This window comes from Arabidopsis lyrata (genome assembly GCF_000004255.2).
Source record: "Arabidopsis lyrata subsp. lyrata unplaced genomic scaffold ARALYscaffold_3, whole genome shotgun sequence".
NCBI classification, from domain to species: Eukaryota; Viridiplantae; Streptophyta; class Magnoliopsida; order Brassicales; family Brassicaceae; genus Arabidopsis; species Arabidopsis lyrata.
The window spans coordinates 7,023,580-7,051,115 of record NW_003302553.1 but is presented as its reverse complement, the minus strand read 5'-3'; the positions used below and the strand labels follow the sequence as shown (position 1 = coordinate 7,051,115).

Below are 27,536 nucleotides of genomic sequence, written 5' to 3'. Positions count from 1 at the left end.
CACATTTCTAACAACTTGAAATTAAGATCTTCAATTACCAGTACCATCTACTTATCAAGTGACAAACAATGAAAAGACAGGTGAATAGCTCCAGAAGAACAAATAAGCATCTGTCTCTTGTCGTGAAGATAAAAAGGCCAACAAGATTATACAGCCCAACTAAAAGGCCTTGGCCCACCTCACTATTGATCACGTGACATGCCTTTTCCACGATTGCAATACAAGAGCCATTTCTCACCGTCAGATGTTAAAACCCAAACCGATTTAAACCGTCCATCAAAGTCTCTATCTCCTTCTCCTTCCCGTCGTAGTCGCACTGTCGCAGGCGAGTAAAAGGCTGTATACAAAAATAATAAAGCGCATGAATGATTTTTTTTTCTCAGACTTTTTTTTATTGCCTTCTCTCTCTAATAACCAGGTAATAGATTCTTCTTGTAACTTTTGAATTTCTGATGATATGGTTATATTTTCACTCCCATTGAATTTGAAAGTGACGAGGATTTTAGGATTTGTGGCGATAAGTCTGAGCTAGGGCTCTATTTTTGTTGTTATGGTTATTGGAAATGATATCAAGAGTAAGTGTATTTTATTTGGTTTGCTGCAGTGATTCGTGATTTTTGTTTGGGGGTTTGTTAGGTGCGGTGACCTTAGAAATGGGACATGGGGCTGAGACTGTGGACATGTTAGATGGGGAAGAGAAGAAGCTTGTAGATGATAGAACTAGTGATGGGGAAGTAGAGAAAAATGAGTTGGTGGGATCTGATGAAGAAGAGGTCTTTGAGGAAGCCATTGGTTCGCAGGAGGGTGCAAAACCTGAATCTTTTGAAGCCGATGGGTTGCGCGAGGATAAAATCTTAGAGGAAACTGCTGAGAATTCCAGGGATGAGGATGATGAAGTGGGTGATTTGGAAGAAACAAGTAGCAACGAGAGGGGAGTAGAAACTTTCAAAGTTAATTATTCGGTGGTGGGAGAGAGCCATGGTGAGGTTAACTTGCAACATACAACTACTAAGGAGGCTGAATCTGATTTGGTGACTCCCAATATGAATGATGATCAGGGGGAAGTAGCAGATGCTGTAATTTCTGAATCAAGCTTGGATGTGGTTGAGAACAGTGAGAAAGCTACATCCAATTTTGCGGCTGAGGATGTGAATTTGGAAAACGGAATTACACATTCTTCTTCAGGAAATGGGATAGTCTCTCCTGAGAATAAACAACTGGTGGCAGAAGTTGTCTCAGTAAGTGCCTGGTCTGAGGAAACAGGGAATGATGGTATTGAAAACGAAATTTTGGAGGAAAAAGTTGATGTATCAGCTGGCATGGGAACAGAAAAAAAGGAGATTGAAGGTCACAGCAGTGGTGGCTTCCCTGGGGTAACTTTTAGAGAACAGGAAACTGTTCAAAATAGTAATGGAGGACATGATATTCAACAGAGTCCTCTATCTAATAAGGAAATTGAAAAGCAGCAAGACAGCCGCGTAAATATAGGTCCAGAGATTAAGGAAAGCCAACATGTGGAAAGAGAATCTGAGGTATTAAGTTCTGTCTCACCAACAGAGTCTAGAATTAATACTGCAGCATTACCACCTGCTCGCCCAGCAGGTCTTGGTCGTGCTGCTCCACTTTTGGAACCGGCACCACGCGTTCCACAACAGCCTCGTGTCAATGGCAATGTGTCTCACAATCAGCCTCAGCAAGCTGAAGACTCTACCACTGGAGAGACTGATGAGCATGATGAGACCCGTGAGAAGCTCCAGTTCATAAGGGTCAAATTTTTGAGGCTTTCACATAGATTAGGGCAAACTCCACATAATGTTGTTGTTGCTCAGGTTTTGTACAGGCTTGGATTGGCTGAACAGTTGAGGGGCAGAAACGGAAGCCGTGTTGGTGCCTTTAGTTTTGATCGTGCCAGTGCCATGGCAGAACAGCTTGAGGCAGCTGGACAGGATCCCCTTGATTTTTCTTGTACGATTATGGTGCTTGGTAAAAGTGGGGTTGGTAAAAGTGCAACTATCAATTCTATTTTCGATGAACTGAAAATTAGTACTGATGCATTCCAGATGGGGACAAAGAGGGTTCAGGATATTGAGGGTTTTGTTCAAGGAATTAAGGTACGGGTAATTGACACTCCCGGTCTCTTACCATCCTGGTCAGATCAACACAAGAATGAGAAGATCCTGAAGTCTGTTAGGGCATTCATCAAGAAAAATCCGCCTGACATTGTATTATATCTTGATAGGTTAGATATGCAAAGCAGAGATTCTGGTGACATGCCTCTCTTGCGCACCATTACTGATGTTTTTGGACCATCAATTTGGTTTAATGCCATTGTGGGTTTGACTCATGCCGCTTCGGCTCCACCAGATGGCCCAAATGGGACTGCTTCTAGCTATGACATGTTTGTAACACAACGTTCTCATGTCATCCAGCAAGCCATTCGCCAAGCAGCGGGAGATATGAGGCTCATGAACCCTGTTTCTTTAGTTGAGAACCACTCTGCTTGCAGGACAAATCGGGCTGGCCAGAGAGTATTACCTAATGGCCAAGTGTGGAAGCCTCATTTGCTATTACTCTCATTTGCATCCAAGATTCTAGCCGAAGCAAATGCTCTTCTGAAATTACAAGATAATATTCCAGGGGAACAATTTGCAGCTCGGTCCAAGGCTCCACCATTACCATTGCTCCTCTCATCGCTTCTGCAATCAAGACCACAAGCTAAGCTTCCTGAGCAGCAGTACGATGATGAAGAAGATGAAGATGATTTGGACGAATCATCAGATTCTGACGAAGAATCAGAGTATGATGAGCTTCCTCCCTTTAAGCGGTTGACTAAAGCCGAGATGGCTAAGCTTAGTAAATCTCAGAAGAAGGAATATCTCGATGAGATGGAGTATCGGGAGAAACTATTTATGAAGAGGCAGATGAAAGAGGAAAGAAAGAGACGTAAGTTGTTGAAGAAATTTGCTGCTGAGATTAAAGATATGCCTAACGGGTATAGTGAAAATGTCGAAGAGGAGAGAAGTGAACCTGCAGCTGTTCCAGTTCCCATGCCAGATTTATCTCTACCTGCATCTTTCGACTCTGACAACCCTACTCACCGGTACCGGTACCTTGATTCCTCCAATCAATGGCTTGTTAGGCCAGTGCTGGAAACTCATGGGTGGGATCATGATATTGGTTACGAAGGTGTGAATGCGGAACGACTATTTGTTGTTAAAGACAAAATACCGGTATCTTTCTCTGGGCAAGTGACAAAAGACAAGAAGGATGCAAATGTGCAGCTGGAATTGGCCAGCTCGGTTAAACATGGAGATGGTAGATCAACATCCCTAGGTTTTGACATGCAAAATGCTGGGAAGGAATTGGCGTACACTGTTCGAAGTGAAACAAAATTCAACAGTTTTAGGAAAAACAAAGCAGCAGCTGGTCTCTCTGTAACGCTCTTGGGTGATTCAGTGTCTGCGGGACTGAAAGTGGAAGATAAGTTGATTGCTAATAAACGGTTCAGAATGGTTATGTCAGGTGGAGCAATGACTAGTCGGGGAGATGTTGCTTATGGTGGTACTCTAGAAGCTCAGTTTCGAGATAAAGATTATCCGCTAGGTCGGTTTTTATCAACTCTTGGACTTTCTGTGATGGATTGGCATGGCGATCTTGCTATCGGAGGCAATATACAGTCTCAAGTACCTATTGGACGTTCCTCTAATCTAATTGCTCGTGCTAATCTGAATAACAGAGGTGCAGGGCAAGTAACCATCCGCGTAAACAGCTCTGAGCAGCTTCAACTTGCTGTTGTTGCTCTTGTTCCGCTGTTCAAGAAGCTTCTTAGTTATTATTATTCCCCAGAGCAAATGCAATATGGACACTGATGAATAAACATTCAATTATTTTTATTTTTTCTTGAAACATGTTTTTTTTTTATTATTGTTGTTGTCGGAATTCACTTTTGTTTTAAGAGTCATCTAAGTTCTGAACTTACTTTTGATATTTGGTTGTAACATATGACTGAAACTTAAAAGTCCATTATCTCAATGTTTCTGAGACTTCTTGAATCCTGTATTCGATCAAGGAATCTGATCTTAGGTCAGATTATTCATCAGCATCTTCTTAAGCGCTCTCTTACGTTGAGTTCCTCTACCGTGCTTGTCAATTTAACGCGTCTCTATGCATCATGCAATGAAGTGGAACTTGCACGCCATGTGTTCGATGAAATTCCTCATCCAAGGATCAATCCTATTGCGTGGGACTTGATGATCAGAGCCTATGTATCTAATGGTTTCGCGGAAAAAGCTTTGGATTTGTACTACAAGATGCTGAATTCTGGTGTTAGACCCACGAAATTTACGTACCCGTTTGTTCTGAAAGCATGTGCTGGTCTTCGAGCAATTGAAGATGGTAAGCTGATACATAGCCATGTGAAATGTAGCAACTTTGCAGCTGATATGTATGTATGTACTGCTCTGGTTGATTTTTATGCTAAATGTGGGGAGCTCGATATGGCTATAAAGGTGTTCGACGAAATGCCTAAGAGAGATATTGTCGCTTGGAATGCTATGATTTCTGGGTTTTCTTTACATTGTTGTTTAACTGATGTCATTGGATTGTTTTTGGATATGCGTAGAAGCGATTGTCTCAGCCCTAATTTATCCACTATTGTTGGGATGTTTCCTGCACTAGGAAGGGCTGGTGCTTTGAGGGAAGGGAAAGCGGTTCATGGGTATTGCACACGAATGGGTTTTAGCAATGATTTAGTTGTTAAGACTGGGATCTTGGATGTATATGCCAAAAGCAAGTGCATTATCTATGCGAGAAGAGTTTTCGATTCAGACTTTAAGAAGAATGAGGTAACCTGGAGTGCTATGATTGGAGGCTACGTAGAAAACGAAATGATAAAGGAAGCTGGAGAAGTGTTTTTGCAGATGTTGGTTAATGCAGATATGGCGATGGTGACACCAGTGGCCATTGGGCTTATTCTGATGGGTTGTGCGAGGTTTGGAGATCTGAGTGGAGGGCGATGCGTACATTGTTACGCGATTAAAGCAGGCTTCATCTTAGACTTAACTGTTGGAAACACCGTAATTTCATTCTACGCCAAGTATGGAAGCTTATGTGATGCTTTTAGGCAGTTTACTGAGATTGGCTTGAAAGACATTGTTTCATATAATTCTCTTATCTCTGGGTGTGTGGAGAACTGTCGTGCAGAAGAGAGTTTTCGTCTATTTCATCAGATGAAATCATCCGGAATTCGGCCCGATATTACAACATTGCTTGGTATCTTAACCGCTTGCTCTAACTTGGCTGCTTTGGGACACGGTTCTAGTTGCCATGGGTATTGTGTTGTTAATGGTTATGCAGTTAACACAAGCATTTGTAATGCACTGATGGATATGTACACAAAGTGTGGAAAACTTTATGTAGCCAAGAGAGTTTTCGACACAATGCATAAGCGGGATATAGTTTCGTGGAACACAATGCTGTTTGGATTTGGAATCCATGGGCTTGGCAAAGAAGCTCTTTCTCTGTTCAACAGTATGCAGGACACAGGTGTGCACCCAGACGAGGTGACTCTTCTTGCGATTTTGTCTGCATGTAGCCATTCAGGACTTGTAGATGAAGGGAAACAACTGTTCAACTCTATGTCTCGAGGAGATTTCAACGTCATACCAAGATTAGACCATTACAATTGCATGACTGATCTCCTAGCCCGTGCCGGATACTTGGATGAAGCTTATGATTTCGTCAACAAGATGCCATTTGAGCCCGATATTCGCGTGTTGGGTACACTTCTATCTGCTTGTTGGACGTACAAGAATGTGGAACTTGGGAATGAAGTGTCGAAAAAGATGCAGAGTCTTGGAGAAACAACAGAAAGCTTAGTTCTTCTATCCAACACCTATTCAGCTGCTGAGAGATGGGAAGATGCAGCAAAAATTAGAATGACACAGAAGAAGAGCGGGCTTCTCAAGACTCCCGGCTATAGCTGGGTCGATGTGGATTAATGCTATGATATTAGGGTTTAGCAGAGGAAGGCAGAAACGTAACCGAGAAGGCAAATATTTTTTGCTTACTCTGTTTTCAGCTTCCTACTAAAAATCGCAGCCGTTAAAAAATATGTAACTCTTGAAATCAGATAGGGACCGTTGGATTGCTGTCATAGTATAATATTATTGGGCCAACCGACTTTACAAATAAAGCCCTTTCTTGGTATTGAATATATATGGAGAAGAGACTGTTTGTTTGTTTCTCTTTAGAATTAGTTCCTTGCGATCGTCTATTTCTCCGTCCAAGCCGCAACCCTAACAAGAGTGCGATTATTATTCTCAAACTCGTTTCAATAATTTCGGATTCTTCCTCTGTTCTTGTTCTGCCCTTTTCCAACTTTTACCTCCTCGTGAATACGGTTTCATAAACCCTAAACCTCAAAGTTAGTAATGTTTGATTGTTCAATGTTTCAGAATGCATTAATTTCGATACTCATGTGAACACTGGTCTTGCTTAATCTACGTGAATGTTAATTTCGAATGGTGGTTGTCTATATATAGTCGTCTTTGCTAAAATAACCGTTTTGTTGAGAAACTAACAACAGTAGTGGCAGGGCTGATTTATTGATTTTGAGATCAAAAGGAGCTGGTTAAAGGATGGACGATGCTATGGACATGAGTTCAGGTAGTGATGAAGAAGTACAAGAAGAGGAGACCACCGTTAACGAGAGGGTCATCTATCAGGCTGCATTACAAGTAATAAACTTCAACACTAGTTCTTAAGTAGCTCTTTCTTTTGTGATTTTGCTTTTAAATTATGTATGTGTTGTTCCATTAATCAACCTGATATTTATTAATTTGGCTTACTTGATTACAGGATCTGAAACAACCAAAGACCGAAAAGGATCTACCTCCTGGTGTTCTTACAGTTCCTCTTATGAGGCATCAGGTAATAATAATTGTCATGTTTTTGACTTAACTTTGGAATTTAATTGGTCCTACTGTATTACTAAAATATATCTTTATTGTTTGTCAGAAAATTGCATTGGAATGGATGCGTAAGAAAGAAAAAAGAAGCAGGCATTGTTTGGGAGGGATATTAGCAGATGATCAGGTAACTTTTAATTATGTTGGTGTTGATCACATTTTTTTATTAGGTGGATGTTAAATTTCTCACAAAATTATGTGTGGTGCTATATGGTAATGCAGGGACTTGGTAAAACAATCTCTACCATCTCTCTTATTCTATTACAAAAGTTGAAGTCACAATCAAAGCAGAAAAAACGAAAAAGTCGAAAATTTGGTGGTACATTAATTGTTTGTCCAGCAAGTGTTGTTAAGCAATGGGCAAGAGAAGTTAAAGAGAAGGTTTCTGATGAACACAAGCTCTCTGTTTTAGTCTACCATGGATCTCGCAGAACCAAAGATCCTAAAGAATTAGCAAAACATGATGTCGTCGTGACAACTTACGCTATTGTTACAAATGAAGTTCCACAAAACCCTCTGCTGAATCTTTATGATAGTAGGAGTAACAAGAGAGGCAGAGAAAGCTTTGAAGGATCTAGTCTGATTCAGTCTCACGTTGGTGCACTAGGAAGAGTTAGGTGGTTGAGAGTAGTATTAGATGAAGCTCATACAATTAAAAACCATAGAACCTTAATTGCAAAAGCTTGTTTCAGCCTTAGAGCCAAAAGGAGATGGTGTTTGACTGGAACGCCGATACAGAACAAAGTAGACGATCTTTATAGCTATTTCAGGTTTCTTAGATATCATCCATATGCCATGTGCAATTCATTTCACGAAAGAATCAAGGCTCCAATTACTAAAAGCCCTCTTTATGGTTACAAGAAGCTTCAAGCTATTCTAAGGGGTATAATGTTACGCCGCACCAAAGGTATTCGTTTGCTCTTACTATAAATATATATGTCCTTTTGTATTTTGTGCTAATTATCTTTTATGTTGTGCTATTTTAGGAACATTACTTGATGGACTACCTATAATTAATCTACCACCAAAGCAAGTTAATTTGAGCAAAGTGGACCTTTCAGTAGTAGAATGGTCTTTCTACAGGAAGCTTGAATTGTATTCACGTTTGAAGTTCGAGGTGATTCTCCAATAATAATTTTCATGTATATGTATAAGTAAATGGTGACTTTGTACCTAGTAATATGACGTTTTCTACTCTTATATCTATAGGAATATGCTGCTGATGGGACTTTGCATGAACACATGGCTTATCTTTTGCTGATGCTTTTGCGACTACGCCAAGCTTGTAACCATCCACAACTTGTTAAAGGATATAGTCACTCAGATACTATTGAAGAAATGTCAGATGAAGTTATAGTAGCACCTAGAGAGGATTTTATCATGTTCCTCGATCTCTTGAAATTATCCTCTACCATCTGCTCTGTTTGTAGTGTAAGTACATTGTAATGATTGAGCATTGGTTGTCTCTTCAGGCTCTCTCTCATTATGTTCTGATAATCTTTTTACTCTTTGATATTCTCTGCAGGATCCACCAAAAGACCCTGTTGTTACTTTATGTGGCCATGTGTTTTGCTATGAGTGTGTGTCTGGAAACATTAATGGGGATGACAAAACGTGCCCTGCACTTAATTGCAGCAACGAGCTTAAACATGATGTTGTTTTCACAGAATCTGCAGTTAGAAGCTGCATCAACGATTATGATGATCCTCAAGATAAAAATGCTTTAGTTATGCTTCAAGGCGACTTTATTTCATCGAAAATCAAAGCTGTGATAGAGCTTCTTCAGTCGCTTGCACAGCAAGGCAGTCCAGACACTCCACCAATAAAGACAATAGTGTTCTCTCAGTGGACTGGTATGCTTGACTTTGTTGAGCATTCTTTTCTCCAAAACCGTATAAATTTCAGAAGATTAGATGGTACAATGTCTCTAGTAACAAGAGATATAGCTGTAAAAGAATTCAACAATGATCCAGATGTAAGTGACTTTATATGTTTTGCTTTCAAAAATCAATTTTACATTTCTCTAAGGCAATCTAATGCTTTATATATCAAACAGGTGCAAGTGATGCTGATGTCTCTTAAAGCTGGAAACCTTGGATTGAATATGGTAGCTGCATGTCATGTTATTCTATTGGACCTTTGGTGGAATCCAACAACTGAAGATCAAGCTATTGATCGAGCTCATCGTATCGGACAAACTCGGACTGTTACAGTTACTCGTATTGCCATCAAAAATACCGTTGAGGAACGAATTTTGACTCTTCAGGTATTTAATTGCTTTTTTGTTCCAAACCTATCAGGATCCTTTTCTTTGTATAGTGTACATGACTCCCTCCACTCAATTGTGATTTTTGTTTCTTTAATTTTTTTTATTTTTCAGGAACGTAAGAGGAACATTGTTGCATCTGCATTGGGTGAAAAACATGGTAAAAGTTCTGCGATTCAACTAACACTAGAAGATCTTGAATATCTATTTGGTGTGTAGAATATATCGGAGATTGTGTGCCCCAAAGAGTTTTTGTTAAGAGGAATAAAATCTCTAGCTATTTTATAAGTCACTAAGTGAATGTAGTTATATGACATTTTCACATGTTGGTTAGATTTTCTAGTAATGCAAAAATGGTATCACCAAATTAAAATCAGACAAAAGAAGAAAGAGAAAATATTTTTGAGAATTTCAAATATATCACCAAATTAAAATAAGACAAAAGAAGAAAGATAAATTAATTTTGAGATTTTTTCAAAGGTTCATGGTATAATTTTTGGGCTTGCTCATCCATACAATCAACTTGCAATAATTGTGAAACCTCACTTAAGGATATTTATAATTTTTGACCCAATGTAAAAAGTGGAAAATATTTATTAGAAATATCTTGGAGTAATTATAATAACTCTTTTTATTTTTCATTAAACGAGTATTTATAGATAAATGAACCTTGTTAGAAATAAGGGTTTCTCTCTGTCCCAAAGAAATAACGATATTAGGGTAACGATGTCGACAAAGCTTCCATCGGAGTTGGAGGATGAGATACTTTTTCGTGTTCCACCTCTATCTCTCACTCGATTTCGAACCGTTTGCAAACGATGGAACACACTTTTCAACGATCAGAGATTCATCAACAATCACTTGGCTTGCGTCCGTCCTCAATTCATCTTACGGACCGAGAAAGATTCCAAGATTTATTCAATAGGCATCAATCTCGATGACTCCTTAGAGGTGCGTGAGCTGAACCTAGAAACTCAAGGTCCTAAGAAACTTAAGGTATATCGAAACCTCTTTTACTGCGACGGGTTTTTGTTATGTCCTGCTTTGATTGACGAGGTTGCGGTCTGGAATCCATGGTTGAGACAACAAACTAAATGGATAGAGCCTAAGAGGACTAGATTCAATTTATATGGACTAGGGTATGATAATCGTAGACCGGAGAAGTGTTACAAGATCTTAGGGTTTAGCTACGGTTACTGTAGTGAAATAGACGGTAGTAACACCAAAATCAACCCAAGAGTTTCGATTTACGAGTTTGAAACTAATATGTGGAAGGATCTTAAGTTTGGTTTACTTGATTGGCACTTAAGATCTCCCCGGACTGTTTTATCTTTGAATGGAACTTTGTATTGGATTGCTATAAGATGTGAGAGTGGTGGTGATTGTTTTATCCAAAGCTTTGACTTTTCGAGTGAGAGATTTGAACCCTTTTGTCTCTTGCCGTGTAAGAACGATCTTGGCGATACTCAAATCCTTGAGGTGTTTAGGGGAGATCGACTTTCAGTGTTGGAACAATGCGTGACAACAAAGAAGATCAAGATTTGGGTGACTAAGAACAGGATTAGTGGAGATAGGAAGGAGCTTGTCTCGTGGAGACTGTTAATGACTGTGTCGATACCAAACTTCCCGAGATTACAAGACCATATTTACTCTAATTCTCAGCCGAGTTACTTCATGGATAACAATGATGACAAGAGGCTCATTGTGTGTACTTGTGATGAAATTGGAAAGCCTTGCATCTACATTGTGAAGGGAGATAGGTTCAAGAAGATTCAAATGGATTTTGAGGTTGATCCTTGGCCTTTTCACCTTGTCTATGTTCCTAGTTTGGTTCCTATTCCTTTAGCTCAAGAGCAACAATAATAAAAAAAGTTTAGTTTTTATTGACTTGTTGTTCGCGTTTATTGCAAACTAAACTGATTAAGATTTCATTGTTTTATGGATCATAGATTAAGAATTCAAAATTATATTTTTCTAAATGGTTTGATCATCGAAACGTTGTACCAGCTATGATACAGAGTAATTAATTAAGCTCACCAGCATAGCTTTCACCAGCTATGAAGAAATCACGAGATTTGTATTGGGGATACCTTGCAAACCAAGCAACCATGAAGTTGTATGCATCTTCCTTCCGCTATTATTTGATTATTAGGTCAGTATCGTAATGGATGGATACACTCTGAGTTCTGAACAATTCGTTTGATAACTTATTATAGACTTATAGTTATAGTGGTGTGGTATCACTAAAAAATTATGTTTAGTTTGATTGGAAACTAAAAAATTAATAATTATATTTGCAAGTTCAACCGTAATTTAAACATTACAAAAAGTAACATTGATATTATAAATCTGTTTCTTATTACAAAGACTTAATAAAAGGCTTAATCCTTATTTCGAAGTCGGTTTCTCTAGAAGGTTTGTTGAGATGGCCATGATATGTGCCAAGTGTTTGACTCCACTAAAATTATCATGTAATTTGCCTTAGTCACACTACCTAAGAAGCAAAGTCAATGATAAGAGTCCCCATTTACAGCTAACTTCTTATTAAGAGGCTTAGCTTCTTGTTCATAATGCATATGATATATGGGGACATTTTCATATTTTGTTGTGTACGTAATAATACAGTAATAGAAACTAAAAAGTATATTAACCCTGAAATAATTCATCAGTGTCAATATTTTTGTGTCTTCAGTATGACATTTTAATTTGGTAAGGTAATAATATCTCATACCCAAAAACTAATTTAAGATGTCCTAAGGAAGGTAGCAACGCAATATAATCAACCCTTTTTCACCTGTGGAAACAGTGGAACAATGTAATATCACATATGCATAACCAACAATCACTCACAGTACTTAACATTATGAAGGAAAGAAAACAATCACTCACAGCTCATAATGGCTAGTGTTTAAGATGATTGATGATTGTTATATCAAGAACACCATTTCCTCCAGGAGACAAAGACGCCACTTTAATTTAGCAAGCTAATGACGCCACTTTATGGATGCGATGAAGTCTGCTTAGATTTCCTAGCTCATATCTTATTGCCACCTAATTCTTTTTATCTCTTTTTTTGCCAAGGAGCCAAATGTTTAGGTTTAACTATTTTGTAAAACCTGTTTATCATTAATGATATTTACGATTTAGCAAAAAAAAAAAAACTAATTTAAACCAACACAATTGTATACATATGATGTTACGATAACGATCAAAATTAACCTTACTAAAATTTGATTTTTTCCTTTATATATGATGTTACGGTAACGATCAAAATTAACCTTACTAAAATTTGGCGTGTAATGGTTCATATATTAACTGTGAGAATCTAAGTAAGATTGATTATGAGAATCTAGCCAACTATGAGATAACATGACATCATCAACTATAAAACTAAGGTGTAATTAACGATTGCGCTTATTATTTTTTATTTTTTTGACTAAATCTTTTTTATTCATCCTAAGCTTTTTCTTCAAGAGAGACATCATTTGAAATTATACAATCAAAGCTATAAGATGAAAAAACTGAGATAAACAAGGAAGATACAAGAAAACCGAAACTGATGTGAAGCAAAAAGAGATTGTAGTACCCAAGTTGATGAAGAATTACCGCTGAACATAACGAAACCAAGTAGACAAGAAGATTTCTGAAACAATTGAAGAGGCTGGAACTGAATTCCTTCTAATTTGAAACTGACAACGATCCAAACCTCCGAGCTTTGCTCTAAGAACAAGTTGAATTTCCTTAACAATAAGAGCGGCTGGTTTGGAGGGCGAGGAGTGCAAGTAAAAGATGTTCATCCAGTTTCGTTCTGATCGGATAAGATTATTTTTACTCATTGGTTAATGACTTACTCTTATCTTGGATACGAGAAATATTTTTTGGTTTATTGAAAGTGTGTATACTGAGAAAGATGCTTGCTTTGAAATGTTCTGCATGGCTTCCCGTTGTCTTTTTCCTTCTTCTTTGGTTGACTCTCTGATTCAAGATTTTTTTAAGTTGATTTCAAGCCTAACACTCTCAGATGAAGCTTTTAAATAAAACTTTTGTTATAGTTAGATATGATTGGTTTTGTTCAGCTTTCATGGTTCAATAATGTGAGCAATTTATCTGACCATATAAGAAAGGCTCTATCATATAATGGTTTTTATAAGTGTAGATGGATATGGTATCATGTTATTTTCATAATTTATCCAGGTTGTTGGCTGTTTCTTCAATAGTGTTATGTCACAATCATGGCTTACATGGGATAAAATAAGTTATGGCCGATGAAAATGAAATGAATATATAGGTTTTCGTTATGAATTTGAAGCTAACGAATCAATACTTTAGTGCAAATGAAATGAATATATAAGAGAGAGAGATACTATGCACATTAGCGTGGCGTGGGTGCAAATGAGGTACACCGCTAATTTACACCCTCGCTAATGTGCACAGTGTCTCTCTCTTATAAAACCATGAAGAGCTAGGGTTTTGGAACATTTGGAACATCTCGACTATAGAAAATCTCAACAATCTCCTCAAGGCTGCTTATGATGGTGGAAATTTCGACCAATGTCGTGAGATCATAGCGAATATGTTAGTATGTTAGGCGAGATTATAGAGAAATAGATGAATATTTGATTTGATTCTCGATATTTAATGTTTTGATTGTTAAAAATGTTTTGATTTATTTAGAATATATCCATAAATTTTTATCGGAATATATATCTCTGCGGATTTATCGCCGTAGTAGTTTGTGATTTTAGGTTGAAGTTGTTATGGTATTAAAGCTTACGTTTTTTTTTCAATTTTTTTTTTTAGGCTCTGATTAACAACCTTGAAGCTCATCAGCAAGCTGCGAATAACCTTGAAGCTCATATGCAAGCTCATCAGAAAAAAATGTTCAAAGTCATGACCAACAAGGTGAAGTTGTTTGGGGGAATGTGTTGGTGGCCCATCTATAAAAGAGTGAGTACTAAAGAAATATTACCCTAAACCGTATTTCTAATCAAAGAACTGTTGTAAACCACATTACGGATGGACTCCATAACCGTGGCCCATGTCCATGTTCTAGAAGGCCCATGTCCATGTTCTAGAAGGCCCATGTCTATCTTCTAGAAGATTCGCCCAATGACGGTTTATGTTAGTCTTAGTGGGCTTTGGGCTTTAGGGTTTCCTAGTCCAATTGGGATTTGTCTCCCTTATTGTGTATATATATAAGTTGTAAACTCATTCATTAATCAAGAGAATACACGAGATTTATAACACGTTATCAGCACGACTTGCTCTTAACGAAAACCCTAAAACCCTAAATCTAAAGTCGTCGAGCTCGTCCGCCGCCCGAAGCTACCAACCGCCGACCGCTCGCTTTGCTCCTTGATCGGCGATCTCCTCCTAGCACCATACGCTCGTGACAAGTTGATAACCGAGGTCTTTAGCTCCCGGTTCTAGTCCATACAACCCCAAAGGAGAAAGGTAACTTGACAAACCCTAAAGCTAAAGAACCCTAATCGAATTTGGACCTAACAAACAACTAAAACCCTAAAACGAATGGTTGATAAGTGTTTGCGATTTGATTGCTTGGTCCGATGGTTTGTTTGCTCGATTGCTTGACTTGTTTAGGTTGCTAGAAAGTTTGTTATTGCTTATCCTAAACTCGCAAATCGAAAACATCTTAACCTAGAATCCGAAACCCTAAAAGACATAAACCCTAAATTGAAAAACACTCTAATCGGATCAAAACCCTAAATTCTAAATCACGTTTGGTTGAGGTTACGCAAATTACATGGGTTACGCAAATTACATGGGTTACGCAAATTACATGGGTTACACAGATTACATGGGTTGCGCAAATTACTTGCTTAGGGCGTTTTTAGTTTGATTGTTTCTGTGGTTGCATGCATGAATTGTTAAAGAGATAAAATCCCTCATGTTGCATAAACCCTAAAACCGAAATCCTAATTAAAATAGAAAATCTTAAAACCCTAAAATCCTAATTAAAATAGGAAATCTTAAAACCCTAAAATCCTAATTAAAATAGGAAATCTTAAAACCCTAAAATCCTAATTAAAATAGGAAATCCTAAAACCCTAAAAATCCTTATTAAAATAGGAAATCTTAAAATCCTAAAATCTTAATTAAATTAGGAAATTCCTAAAACCTATTCAAGATAGGAAAACCTTAAGAAATAGAAAAATTTCTAAATCCTAATCAAAAAGGAAATCTTAAAAATCTTAAATACTAAGTAAAATAGGAAAACTCTAATCCTAAGCAAAAGAAGAAATTTAATCCTAAAAGGAAAAGAAAAAGTCAAATCCCTAAGTAAAATCGATTCATGGTTCGGTCTTAAATACTGCATGACATTAACGATTACATGATTGTGACTTAAACCTCTTTGCTTGTAGATGTCGAATTACAACTTGTATTTTACTGCCCTAAATCTCTTAGGAGATAATTATTTAAAATGGGCAATGGATACTAAGATTATCCTAAAGTCAAAAGGACTTGGTGAATGTATCTAATAAGGCAATAATGTCAAGAGAGAAAGATAGATACAAGGCAATATTAGCCACCATCTTATTGAGAGTCTCATAATCCAGGACTATAAGTCCGTGGATGAGTCTATTGCTAGATGAGCAAAATAATGACTTACTGATAAAAACAGTGAATTACGACCTCATAGATTAACCACATTACCTTATGCCAATAAGGCCGCAGAGGATAAGAAAGAATCCAAAGAATCTAACCACGTCTAAAGTAATAGGCCACACAGCCGTAGCCGTAGTGGATGGAAAGGACGTGGTTGTGGCCACTATAACTCATCCGGCCGTGGGAACCACTATAACCGTGGATGTAGACCCAATTCCGGCCATGGTCGAGGGCGAGGACGATGTGGTATTTCCAAACCACAACACTCGACCAAATGAGTATGCCATAGATATGGAATGGGAAACCATTGGGCTAAGATATGTAGGACTTCCAAACATCGTTGTGACCTCTATCAAGAGAGTGTAAAAGGGAAGAATCCTAAAGCCCATTTGGTATATAAAGATGGTGAACATGATCAAGATGATCTAATGGAGTATGAAACTCCTGATTGCCTAAAAGAATCAAGTTGATAAATCTGACTTCGACATCAAAACCTCTATGTTTTCTTTGCATTTTATGTGTTCATTGATTGTTATTTCCTTGAATTTATTTTATATTACTTTATGTTTAAAACATGATTCTTGTCCATATAAGAAATGGCCGAGGACAAGAACATACTTGTGGTGGATAGTGGAGCCACACAATTTTAAAAGACAAGAGATATTTTCCTAAATTTCATAATGAAAAATGCCAATATTAGCACCATAGCGGGTATAGCTAGTCTTATTGAGGGCTACGGTCAAGCCCATATCTTATCACCAAATGGCACGCATCTTGAACTAAGCGATGCCTTATATTCACCCAGCTCAAAGAGGAGCTTATTGAGTTTCAAAGAAATAAGATTGAATGGTTTCCATATTGAAACAAAGGGTGAAGGGAACAAAGAATTCCTAAATATAATTGAGATCACCAAAGGACATAAGAAAGTCCTAGAGACTATACCCGCATTATCCACTGGTCTCTACTATGCTAAAATCGATATGATCGAAGCTAATATGGCAATGAAAGAGTCCAACGAAAAGTTCACTTTATGGCATGGCCGGCTTGGCCATCCGGGTCATAGTATGATGCGTAAGCTTATGATAAATTCAAAGAGGCACACCCTAAAAGAGAAAAGAGTTATCCCTAAGAATCTCACGTGTGAAGCATGTTCACAAGGAAAACTCATTATAAGGCCATCACCGGCAAAGATAAATAAAGAGACATTAAATTTTCTGGAAATGATACAAGGGGATATATGTGGACCAATACACCCACCATGTGGGACATTTAGATATTTCATGGTCCTCATTGATGCATAGCCAAGATAGTCGCATAGTTCGGTCTTAAATACCGCATGGACTAGTCTAAAATCGATTGCATGATTCGGTCTTAAATACCGCATGACCCAGATCATAAGACTGAGAGCCCACTTTCCAGATTTTCCGCTTAAGACTATACATCTAGATAATGCTGGTGAATTAACATCCCAAGCGTTTAATGACTACTGTATGTCCATGGGGGTAAGTGTGGAACATCCCGTGGCACATGTACATACACAGAATGGATTAGCGGAATCCTTCATTAAACGAATTCAATTGATAGCTCGACCATTACTCATGAGGTCGAAGCTTCCAGTAGCCGCTTGGGGACATGCTGTTTTACATACATCAGAGCTTATACGCATAAGGCCATCTAGTGAACATAAATATTCACCATCCCAATTACTCATGGGTCATGAGCCAGACATATCCCATCTAAAGACTTTCGGGTGTGCCGTATATGTACCGATTGCTCCACCACATAGAACAAAGATGGGACCTCAAAGGAGGATGGGAATATATGTTGGATTTGATTCTCCCACCATTATTAAGTATCTAGAGCCAACTACGGGTGATCTATTTAAGGCTAGATACGCGGATTGTCATTTTAATGAATCCGAGTTTCCTACTTTAGGTGGAGAGACGAACAAGCTGGGTAAAGCAATAAAAGAAATATCATGGAATCAAACATCCTTAAATTGGCAAGATCCTCGGACTCTGACATGAGAATCAGAGGTCCATAAGATTATACATTTGAAAAGCTAGCTAATCAATTGCCAGATTCCTTTGCTGACCCAAAATAAAGTTACAAAATCGTACATACCAGCTTGTAATGCACCAGTACGAATTGATGTCCAAAAGGGACTTAGTCAAGTTGCTACAGAGTCTAGACAACATATGAGACGTGGTAGACCAGTAAGGTTCCAATGATAAAAAAAAATCCTCGGAAATTAAAGAAATGTGCAATAGGAACCGAGGTTATTAAGGAAACCATCCCAGACATGGAGATAAGGCCGGTCGGCTCTAAGGTACATGTACCAAACAATGTAGCTTGGGACGCCAAGCTGCAAAGTGTTAAAGGTCCTAATAATAATTAATCTCAATTGATTATATCATGTCTGGAACATAATGGAACCCATAAGGAATGTCGACCTAAGATGATTTATTTACATACAAGGTAGCACTTGAATTTATGAATATAAATGAGGATCAGGAGCCCACGTCTATACTAGAGTGCACTCAAAGACTTGATTGATTAAATGGTACAAGACCATAAAACGTGGAGCTAAGAATCATTAAGAAAAGGAATGAGTTTGGTCCGACCTTAAGGACACCATTCGATGTAAAAACCAGTAGGACACAAATGGGTCTTTGTGAAGAAGAGAAATGAGAATAATGAAATCGTGAGATATAAGGCACGGCTTATAGCACAAAGATTCTCACAAAGACCGGGGATAGATTATGAAGAAACATACTTCCCTGTGGTGGATGCTAAGTCTGGCTATATAAAGGAAAAGATTTGATTTGCGGCTAATGGATGTAATGCCTGCATATTTATATAAGTCCACTGGATAATATATGAGATTACCAGAGGGTATTGAGCTCAAAGATAAGAAAGATTCTCGAGAATATCACTCCATAAGGCTGGACAAATCCTTTCATGGACTTAGACCAAATGGGCGTATGGAATGTTATAAATGATCCCATTAGTCCATGTATTTTCATAAAGAGGTTTGCAAACAAAGGATTTGTAATCATAGCAGTGTATATGAATAATTTAAACCTCTGGGTAATCGACCAAACAGTTGAGTATATCTAAAAGAAAGACCTAGGCAATAATTAAGTTCTGTTTGAGATTACAACCTGAGTACATGAATAATGGAATCTTTATGCATCAAAAGGCATATACTGAAAAGTACTCAAGGATATTTAATAAAGACCAGGTCCGCCCATTGACCAGGCCCAATGGTGGTGAGAAGCCTTGGATTGGATAGTGATCCATTTGGTCCAAAGAAGGACGAGGAAGAAGTTCTCGGTCCTGAAGTGCCATACCTCAGTGTCATAGGAGCGTTAATGTACTTGGCTAGCCACACTAGACCAGACATATGTTTTGCCGTGAACCTCCTTTGTCTAAATTTAGTTCATGATCAACCCAAAGGCACTGGAAAGGTTTGAAGGAAGGTTTGGTTAAATTTTAAAGTTTATTCTTCCTACTTTGTTTATTTGGGTTTATTCTATATTGATCTAACCAAAAAAGGTCTAGTTTGCCTTGGTTTAGTTTGTTTTGCTGATGCAGGTAAGATCAGATTATGGCATGGTCAATAAATAGGAACTACGTGTGGCTTGATCCCTTCCAAGGGTACGTAGGCAGCCTTCTTCAAGGCGCAGCTACTACAACATCAAAGACCATCATATGTGAAGACAACGTAGCCATGTATCGCTCAGCTCAAGGACGGCAACATCAAGGGAGATCGGACAAAGCACATTCTACCTAAGTTCTTCTTCACGCATGACCTACAAAAGGATGGTGAAGTTCAAGTGGTGCAAGTTCGTTCAAGCAACAACTCAGCCGATCTCTTCACTAAAGCACTACCGACAACAACATTAAGGAAGCTCACGCATCAAATTGGAATGCAGAGACTTAAGGACTTGTAGGGATGACCAAAACAGGGGGAGTAATGCGTGCTGTACTCTTTTTCCTTCACCGTGGTTTTGTCCCAATGGGTTTTCCTGGTAAGGTTTTAATGAGGCAGCATCCCCAAGCGCATTACAAAGATCCTTTGGCATCTACACGGTTATGTCATCCAAGGGGGAGTGTTGTAAACCACATTACGGATGGACTCCATAACCGTGGCCCATGTCCATGTTCTAGAAGGCCCATGTCTATCTTCTAGAAGATTCGCCCAATGACGGTTTATGTTAGTCTTAGTGGGGGCTTTAGGGTTTCCTAGTCCAATTGAGATTTGTCTCCCTTATTGTGTATATATATAAGTTGTAAACTCATTCATTAATCAAGAGAATACACGAGATTTATAACAAGAACTATTTTTTTTTTTCATTTTTTTTGTCTTATAAACCGTATAAATTAAAGATTAAAACTAGCCAGTTAAACCGACAAGAGCCAAGACCGTTGCTAATTTACATACCAACTAGATTTTAACCCGCGGTACACCGCGGGATGATTTAATTTTAAAGTTAGTATAAAAATATTTTGTAAATTTTATCTCCTTATAACATATTTATTTATATTATAGTTTACAATTGTTATTAAGTAACGGTATACCACGAGTCCACGAGATAATTATTAATAAACTGAGGATTTAACCCGTATTAAAGCGGTATATAAATATTGATTCAAATTCGTCCGCCATATAAATCATTTCCGAAATATAACCCGTTCCGTAATTTCTTAACCCGTCATGTGATTTGTCTTAAAAAAAAGGATTAAATCCGTATTGAAGCGGCGGATTAATGATATTTTAATCTTTTTATTATTGTTGATTCAAAAACCCGTCCCGTCAAACCCATCCCGCCAAAAAACTCATTTATTTTATTAATGTTCTTATTTATGATATGATTCTGAATCATTGTCTAAATATTTTAATCGATGTAGAACGTTGAACACACATTTTCGTCAATTGGATAATATATGTCCGTTTTTAAAATTTCGAATCACAGTATATGCAGAAAAAAAAAATTGATTTTTTTTTTTACTTTATGTATTATATGATGATTCAAAACAGTTAAAAACAAATCAAACAAAGATGATAGGAGAATCATAATTATAAATCTTAATAAAATCTTCTAAAATCTAAATTATTAAATATAGAATATCCGGTGTATGAGTTGGGTTAAATATAACCCGACCCAACAAATTTTTTGTGAAAAATTTTTTAAAATGGATCGGACATCCGATATACCCGAAAGCTTTTTTATCCACCCGTCACAAAAAGTGCTACGATTATACTAGTATAGATACGATAAAACGGCAGCGTTTTGTTAAAATTAAGGACATTTTTGACCGGGTTTGCTCCAGTTCGATATTTCCTCCAAAAAAATCGATTTAATCTTATTCACATACAAAAAAAAAAGTTAGGGGTCAAATGTGTAAGACAGTGGAATATAAGGGCGACTCTGACATAAAGTAAACTAACGCCGGAAAAGATGGAGAAATTGAAATTCCCACTCTCACTGACTCTCTCTTCAAAACTCAAAGTGGGGTTTAAGGATGAAGATTGAAGAAGGTCCCATCAAGTTCAGGATGTAAGTTTTCGTCTCCTCCTCTACTTTTTTTTGTTTGTTTGAAATCGAAATCGAGTTCTCATGTGTTTTGGGTCCTAAATGTGTTCACCTGTAATCGGAGCTGCTGACAACTTAGTGCTTATTCGTTTATAATTCAATTCAAGGGTCAGCGTTACAAAGATGCTTTCACTTGGAACCCTTCAGGTTTTTCTCTCAAAACCCCTTTAAATTATCTTCAATAGAAGCATTTGTTGTATATGATTCACTGATTCTTGTTTTTGGTTTTGGATAATGAAGTCGTTTTCTTTGCCAAAAGAACTTGAAACTTCCCCCTGCGTTTGCCCAATCTATTCAGGTTGTTTCTAAACTAGATCACACTGACCATTCTTAAGTTTCTCTTCTGCTCTGCTTTGGTTGTTAGTTCTTTTACTTTTCATAGAGATTAGCATTTAATAAGTGGCCTGTTTATAGCATTGTGTACTATGGGACGTGTATCTCTAGGACTGCGTGTGTGATGTATTCTTGCTTCAGTTATGTTCTGTTCTGTTTTTGTAAGGATTGTAATAGTTCCTTCAGAAACCTCTGCTTACATTGGCATTTTCTTGCTTTATCAAGGACAAGACATGTACACTGGTGTAAAAACCATAACAATCAAGGTTTTATGACACAAAATATCCTTCTTATCCCCCTCTCTTTTGGTCGTCAGTGATTTGCCGGAATATTAAGAATTTCTATAGAAGCTGATAAGCTATCTTTCCTTTTCTTTTTCAGCTTGATCTCCGAGTTAAAACCATACCCTCATCAAGGATCAGTTCTTGTGGGTGAGAATTCTTGGTGATCTTTGAACAATTTCAACCAGGATTTGTATACTATATTAGTCTGAAAGCAGCTTGATTGCTGATTTGCAGGACCTAAACTATTTTGAGAGTGGTCCTCAGGAATTTGCAAGAACTTTTAGGTGTTGAAGATCCTGATGTTGGAGTAAAATAACCACTCATTTTTTTCACATTTCATTATGTAAACAAGTGAACCTCAATTTCATACCTTTGCTTCAAGTCGTTTTTTGGTTTCTTTTTCTCTCTGAAGCCTGCTGCTGCCTTTGCGATAAGGGAACAACTTTACCAGGTAAAAACCTTGGCTGTAACTTTAAGCTACTCTTTTTGTATTTCTGTATATATATAAATATATAAAAGAATGCCAAACTTACTGACTTACCATGTCGTTGTTTCTGCTTTCCAGATTGCAATTCCAATTGTGGCTTCAGCTAGGGAGAGTAGATTAAGTAAAAAAGGCCGCAGAGGATCTGATCATGGTTCAGCGAGGTTTTTTCGCGTTGCCCCTATTTGTCTATCCAAGTACCTTGTGGTAATGTTAGAGCCTAGCTCAAACAATTTTACAATAGCTTTTCATCTTATATGTGCAGCAACGCAAGTGGCTTGTCAATGAACTTAATGAAGTTATTTAGCTTTTAGTCCAGTGAAGTTCGGTAAGTGACTTACCTGCTTACTTTATGCATATATTTTCTCTGTTGAATTGTCTTCTTAAGAATTGTTGTACGATTGACTTATAGCGTTTAGATCGTTTATAACATGATTTTGATACTGTTAACTTCCTGACACATTCTGAGCTTCTTTCTTATATTTACTCTTGAATACCACCTCTTCATACATTTGTATAAGTTATCTCCAGTCGAATCACGCAAGTCCAAATTCCCCTGAGAAGTGAGAGATCTGTGGATGGTATTGCTCACTCTTGTAAAGCCTTTTCAGGTATTCTCTTTCGTAAGAAAAATTATAAAAACATATATTGAGAAAGTACTGAGCTTTAGATTTCTATCTCTCTCTTCCATCAGCTCTCCTCTACTGCATCCCGATTTCCACCATATTATGGTTGGTCATCCCTTAATTTGGTTGTGAACTTTCGTTGCTTCTGGCTGCAATATTTAAGAGTATTACCTACTTCAACTAAATCTGAAAACATGTGTATTTTGAAGTGGTAGTCCTCTATTTTTAACCTGGTCCAGTGTGGTCTATGAAAATGAGCGTGGCTTATTTTTTGTGTGTTTGCTTTGCAGTACTTCCTGCAACCAAAACTTGCAAAGGAGCCAGTACCACAACAGCTGGAGAGTATCACGAAAGAAATTCTAGTACCCTTGGTGTCAGTATTACATCGTCTCGTCGACAAGGTTATCCTTTTCTCTTAGTGTTTTCTTGTTCTTCATCTGCTCACAACTTTATGTAAAGATATATCTTGCTCTTTGGATCTCAATGAGTATTCCTATCTGGTATGATTCTGAAGCAGGCTTTGACTACCCATGGATGGGATGAACTGGAATTGGAAAAGACACTCCACATTATTTGCAAATGCCTATACTTTTCAGTAACTCACACCTCTTCAGTTTATATTGCAGATACACGAAGTTTCCAGAACTGTTCTTGCATGTCTGAGTGATCAAAATTTGCCATTGATTATTAAACGTAATTTATCATCTTCATGTTGTACTATCTACTGTGGTTGTTTTGTTAAGGGTGTTTTGTGTTGTAGGTGAAGTCCCATATGCCATCTGCTTTGTCACCTCTGCTCGGTTCCTTCTGTCGAGATATGATCAGAATTCTGGACTCCTTGAGCTTTGACTGGAGTGTTATTCTTCTGATGGGTACTTGATACGGTTGAAAGCTGGGATAAGAAGTTTGCTCCTCTTTGGCACACTTGCTAGCAGACATAGAAAATACTCTGACAAGTATGTAAACACCTTACAATCTTCTTAGCAATGCAGCATTCCCAATGCTTATTTCACTCGCCAAATATATCTGATTTATGCATATTGGTGCCAGAGATAATAAACTGCTCAATGAAGATCGTCAAACATAGCTCAAACATCAGTGTAGGTATGTTTCCTGTGCCTTTGAAGAGTTACAGAGAGGATGCTAGGTACTTCAGCAGCGTAAGTTCCTTAACATTTTCATGACTTCTGATTCTAACTCATCGAAATTCTTGGCAGATGTCTAAACCAAATAAAAATTGCTTTTGCAACAGTGGTACATGTTTGTTTGATGCAGTGAGTAACGTTAAGTTAACTGCTTGCAGTGGGTATTAGAAAATATGTACTTGTAATGGAACTTAAAAAACTTGTTTTGCAAGTTGGCTGTGAACTCATCTAAACACGGGACATGCGAGTTTCCCTCACCCGGGAATGTATCTCCAAGGCTCGGGAATGGAGTGAGAAACGACGTTGCGAAAAGTTGAGTATATTTTGGATTCAAGCAAAAGGTATGTGAGTGTAGCAGCTGAGTATTGAGGTAAAAGAGCTGTGCTGGTTAGAGCATATGAGAGAATGGGGTCCGACCATTGCTTATGATTCAGCGTCTGAGATCAATAAGATCATGAATCTTCTTCCTTTGCTTGTTGGGTTTTCATTGTTGATTTGTTTCTCATTGATCTTTATGGAGAAGAAGGTCACACGGGGCCAAAGGAGAAGGATAACTGGGAAGGAGATGAGTTGTGCTGAAAGAGAAAGCCTCTGTGTGAAGAAGGTTTAGTGGGAGATGAAGTCTCTAGTTGAGTCTTAGGAACTTGTTCCGTTGTGAATTGCTGTGTTGTGACTATATAGTATACTAGTTCAGGGATTGGTCTTGGTGGTTGTAATTTGACGATGTAAGTCCTATAACGTTGTATCTTGAGCAGATGAAATACTCTCTTGACTCGCACTCTATTCTCATCTCTTTGTTCTGTATGCAATTGGTAATAAACCAATCCGGTTTAGTATGTTCCTGAGTAACGGTACCAACTCGGTTACTTTTAGTATGCATATTGAAAACCTGAACCGGTCTCTTTCCTCTCGTGTGCTGGCTGATACAATTTGTTTTTTGATCATTAAACTTAAAAAATAAACATAAAAAGAGTTGCTCGGATAGTCGGGGAAATCTTAACTTAAAAAATAAACATAAAAAGAGACTATAATCCGATAGATAGAGAAGCAAGAAGAAACTAGCAAGTAGCCTTCCTTGCTCATGTTTTGCTGCTTTTTTCTTCCACTAGAGGATGAAACAGGTCAGAAAAAATCCCAAGCCTCACTGCACTGAGACTCCATGATTCCTCGGTTTCTTTGTCAAAGAGAGGCTTCCACAAGTCCAAAATCTTGGACTCCATCGCGTCCCTCGCAAACCCATTCGCCTCTAAAACATCCTTGGCACACCTCAATGTCTCATCCACCTCCTTCAGCGCTGCTTCAATAGTAGACGTATACTCTCGGGCATCCAAATAGCTTACTCCGCTTCTGAGAATCGAAACAAGGAGGTCCAGATCTCTGATTCCAGTACCAAAACTCTCCAAAGTGACCGACTGGACCGAATGGCCACCATTCTGACACACTCCATTCTTCGGTTTGATGTACTTTGAGTTGACATAATGAATAACACCAAGCAGGCTTTTCATCACGGGACTATCAGGAGCCAGGTCCTTTCTTGCATCTTCCAAAAACTTGTAGCAGAAGCGTAACATACTACGAATGTCATCACACAAATAGAGCATTGATCCAGCCACATGTAGCGAGAGCTCAACCCCTAGTCGCACAACCTCCTCTTTCAGCTCCTGCTTTGCAAAGTCCTTCCTGCCAAAAACAACAACAACAGAATGCAGAAGTGGTGAGAGACGACTTTGCAGTGAGTTAAGAAAAAACTCTCAAAAGGTTACTGACCCTAGAATGTAAGGAGAATACACAGGCGGAATGTAAGGAGAATACACAGGCAGGCTCTGCATCTGGATGTGCCCCAAAGGAGCTTTTGGGTTGGCATAGCCATGCCATGAGTTGCCGCCCATAATAGGATGAAAGAGGTCGCGAAGAATCCTAATCTTGATCTCATTGGCGGGTTCTTCGCCGGCTTCTTCATCAAAGAGAGAAGACTTCCAGAGGTCAACAGCTTCTTCATCAAAGAGAGACTCCCACAAGGCAGAAGTGTTGGACTCGACAATCTCCCTTGCAAACCCATTCGACTCAGAAACATGTTTTGCAGACCTCAATTCGTCCTCTAGCCTCTTAAGGACTTGCTTGCATTTTGCAATGGCCGAGGATAATAGCGGGTCATCGAAAGACCAGTCATTTCTTCTAAGAACCTTAACAAGGCGATGCAAAACTATGATTCCGTCAGAAAAATCCTTCCAAGTGGCCCTGATCAAGTGAAACTGGGCCGAGTTGGCACCATTCTGATGCACAGCATTCTTCTTGGGTTTGATATCCTTTGAGTAGACGTGATAAATAACACGAAGCAGCCTTTCTGACACGAGTTCCCAGTGCGGTATTGTACATCTCCATAGCTTGTAGCAGAACCATAACAAAGTGTGAATGTCATCAGAGAGCAAGAACATGGACTCAGCTACAGAGAGAGAGAGATCAACTCCTAGTCGTACAACCTCTTCTTTCATGTCTTTCTTCCCAGACGAAGGCCTCCTAGGGAAAAAAAAGAAAGGGTCAAAAATTATCAAAGGGAAGAAGAGACTAAAACAAAAGTAACATCACTGACCCAGTAGCGTATGGATAAAATTTGATATCCGGTGCCAATAGACGACGTTTACGACGGAGGAGAACATGGGAGATCGGAGTTGATGGCATCCCTGAGCCTGATCAGCTTTCCAATTATCAAAAGCACAAATAACACAAAAATCAGAACTCACAATCGAATGCAAAGTTTTCCCCTTTTTTCTTTTTCTCTCCGTCTCGATTAATATTGTTTTGGGCTTTCTTTTATGCTTTTTATAGGCCCGAAAACATTATTTTTAATTTTCTGATTTTTTTTGGTTATAAATTAAAGGTAATTATGTCATTTTGTAAAAACTGTAAGGTACAGTATATGAAATATTTCTCAAATTAGATCAATAATATCGACTAGTGTAGTTGCCACGTTTGGACAGGTCGATATAAATCTTCAATGTTAGCAGGTCTACAAAACAAACTATATTCTTACATTATACATTGAACATGACAATTATCGCCAATTAGAGATTTCATACAACATATTTTTTTGTCAACTTATTAAAAAAAATGTAGAACGAAAAGTTACACAAAAGATCAAAACCTAACAATATAAAAGGATTTTTTTTAAAATGAGACAATTAACGTAATTGTTTGAATAATTT

At 38.0% G+C, this 27,536-nt stretch overlaps 5 protein-coding genes and 1 long non-coding RNA gene across 20 annotated transcripts; 5 read left to right on the top strand and 1 right to left on the bottom strand.

Annotated features, from left to right (window-relative positions):
* Nucleotides 1-15: 15 nt before the first annotated feature.
* LOC9321224 (translocase of chloroplast 120, chloroplastic) lies at nucleotides 16-4,046 on the top strand. The gene is made up of 2 exons (XM_021033430.1): nucleotides 16-418; nucleotides 605-4,046. Exon 2 carries the CDS (start codon nucleotides 654-656, stop codon nucleotides 3,867-3,869), a length of 3,216 nt encoding a protein of 1,071 aa, XP_020889089.1. The 5' UTR covers nucleotides 16-418; nucleotides 605-653; the 3' UTR covers nucleotides 3,870-4,046.
* On the top strand, nucleotides 4,012-6,214 carry LOC9321223 (pentatricopeptide repeat-containing protein At3g16610). Of its 2 annotated transcripts, XM_021033463.1 has the most exons (2): nucleotides 4,012-4,395; nucleotides 4,678-6,214. In XM_021033463.1, the coding sequence occupies exons 1-2, from the start codon at nucleotides 4,032-4,034 to the stop codon at nucleotides 5,997-5,999; spliced, it is 1,686 nt and encodes a 561-aa protein (XP_020889122.1). In that variant the 5' UTR covers nucleotides 4,012-4,031; the 3' UTR covers nucleotides 6,000-6,214. The 2 variants fall into 2 exon arrangements, with proteins under 2 accessions (XP_020889122.1, XP_002885157.1); XM_002885111.2 differs by having other exon boundaries at nucleotides 4,012-6,214.
* A 105-nt stretch (nucleotides 6,215-6,319) lies between these two features.
* Nucleotides 6,320-9,582, top strand: LOC9321222 (helicase-like transcription factor CHR27). Its single transcript, XM_021033461.1, has 10 exons — nucleotides 6,320-6,424; nucleotides 6,596-6,737; nucleotides 6,859-6,930; nucleotides 7,018-7,095; nucleotides 7,191-7,875; nucleotides 7,955-8,085; nucleotides 8,178-8,399; nucleotides 8,494-8,943; nucleotides 9,025-9,234; nucleotides 9,349-9,582. Exons 2-10 carry the CDS (start codon nucleotides 6,639-6,641, stop codon nucleotides 9,451-9,453), a joined length of 2,052 nt encoding a protein of 683 aa, XP_020889120.1. The 5' UTR covers nucleotides 6,320-6,424; nucleotides 6,596-6,638; the 3' UTR covers nucleotides 9,454-9,582.
* Nucleotides 9,583-9,722: 140 nt separating this feature from the next.
* On the top strand, nucleotides 9,723-11,105 carry LOC9321221 (putative F-box protein At3g16590). The gene has a single exon (XM_002885109.2). It carries the CDS (start codon nucleotides 9,898-9,900, stop codon nucleotides 11,095-11,097), a length of 1,200 nt encoding a protein of 399 aa, XP_002885155.2. The 5' UTR covers nucleotides 9,723-9,897; the 3' UTR covers nucleotides 11,098-11,105.
* Nucleotides 11,106-21,257: 10,152 nt separating this feature from the next.
* Nucleotides 21,258-25,118, top strand: LOC9319082. 14 transcript variants are annotated; one of them, XR_002333575.1, is made up of 11 exons: nucleotides 21,258-21,608; nucleotides 21,702-21,759; nucleotides 22,020-22,060; nucleotides 22,176-22,225; nucleotides 22,313-22,385; nucleotides 22,491-22,529; nucleotides 22,644-22,726; nucleotides 22,828-23,173; nucleotides 23,479-23,881; nucleotides 23,949-24,144; nucleotides 24,239-25,118. It is a non-coding gene; the product is annotated as an uncharacterized LOC9319082 (long non-coding RNA). The 14 variants fall into 14 exon arrangements; XR_002333572.1 differs by having other exon boundaries at nucleotides 21,702-22,225; nucleotides 24,239-24,292; nucleotides 24,406-24,462; nucleotides 24,546-25,118; XR_002333574.1 differs by lacking the exon at nucleotides 22,020-22,060.
* Nucleotides 25,119-25,351: 233 nt separating this feature from the next.
* On the bottom strand, nucleotides 25,352-27,096 carry LOC9321220. The gene is made up of 3 exons (XM_002882969.2): nucleotides 26,924-27,096; nucleotides 26,101-26,850; nucleotides 25,352-26,013 (listed from the first exon to the last, which is right to left on the bottom strand). Exons 1-3 carry the CDS (start codon nucleotides 27,010-27,012, stop codon nucleotides 25,413-25,415), a joined length of 1,440 nt encoding a protein of 479 aa, XP_002883015.1. The 5' UTR covers nucleotides 27,013-27,096; the 3' UTR covers nucleotides 25,352-25,412.
* Between the last annotated feature and the right edge of the window lie 440 nt (nucleotides 27,097-27,536).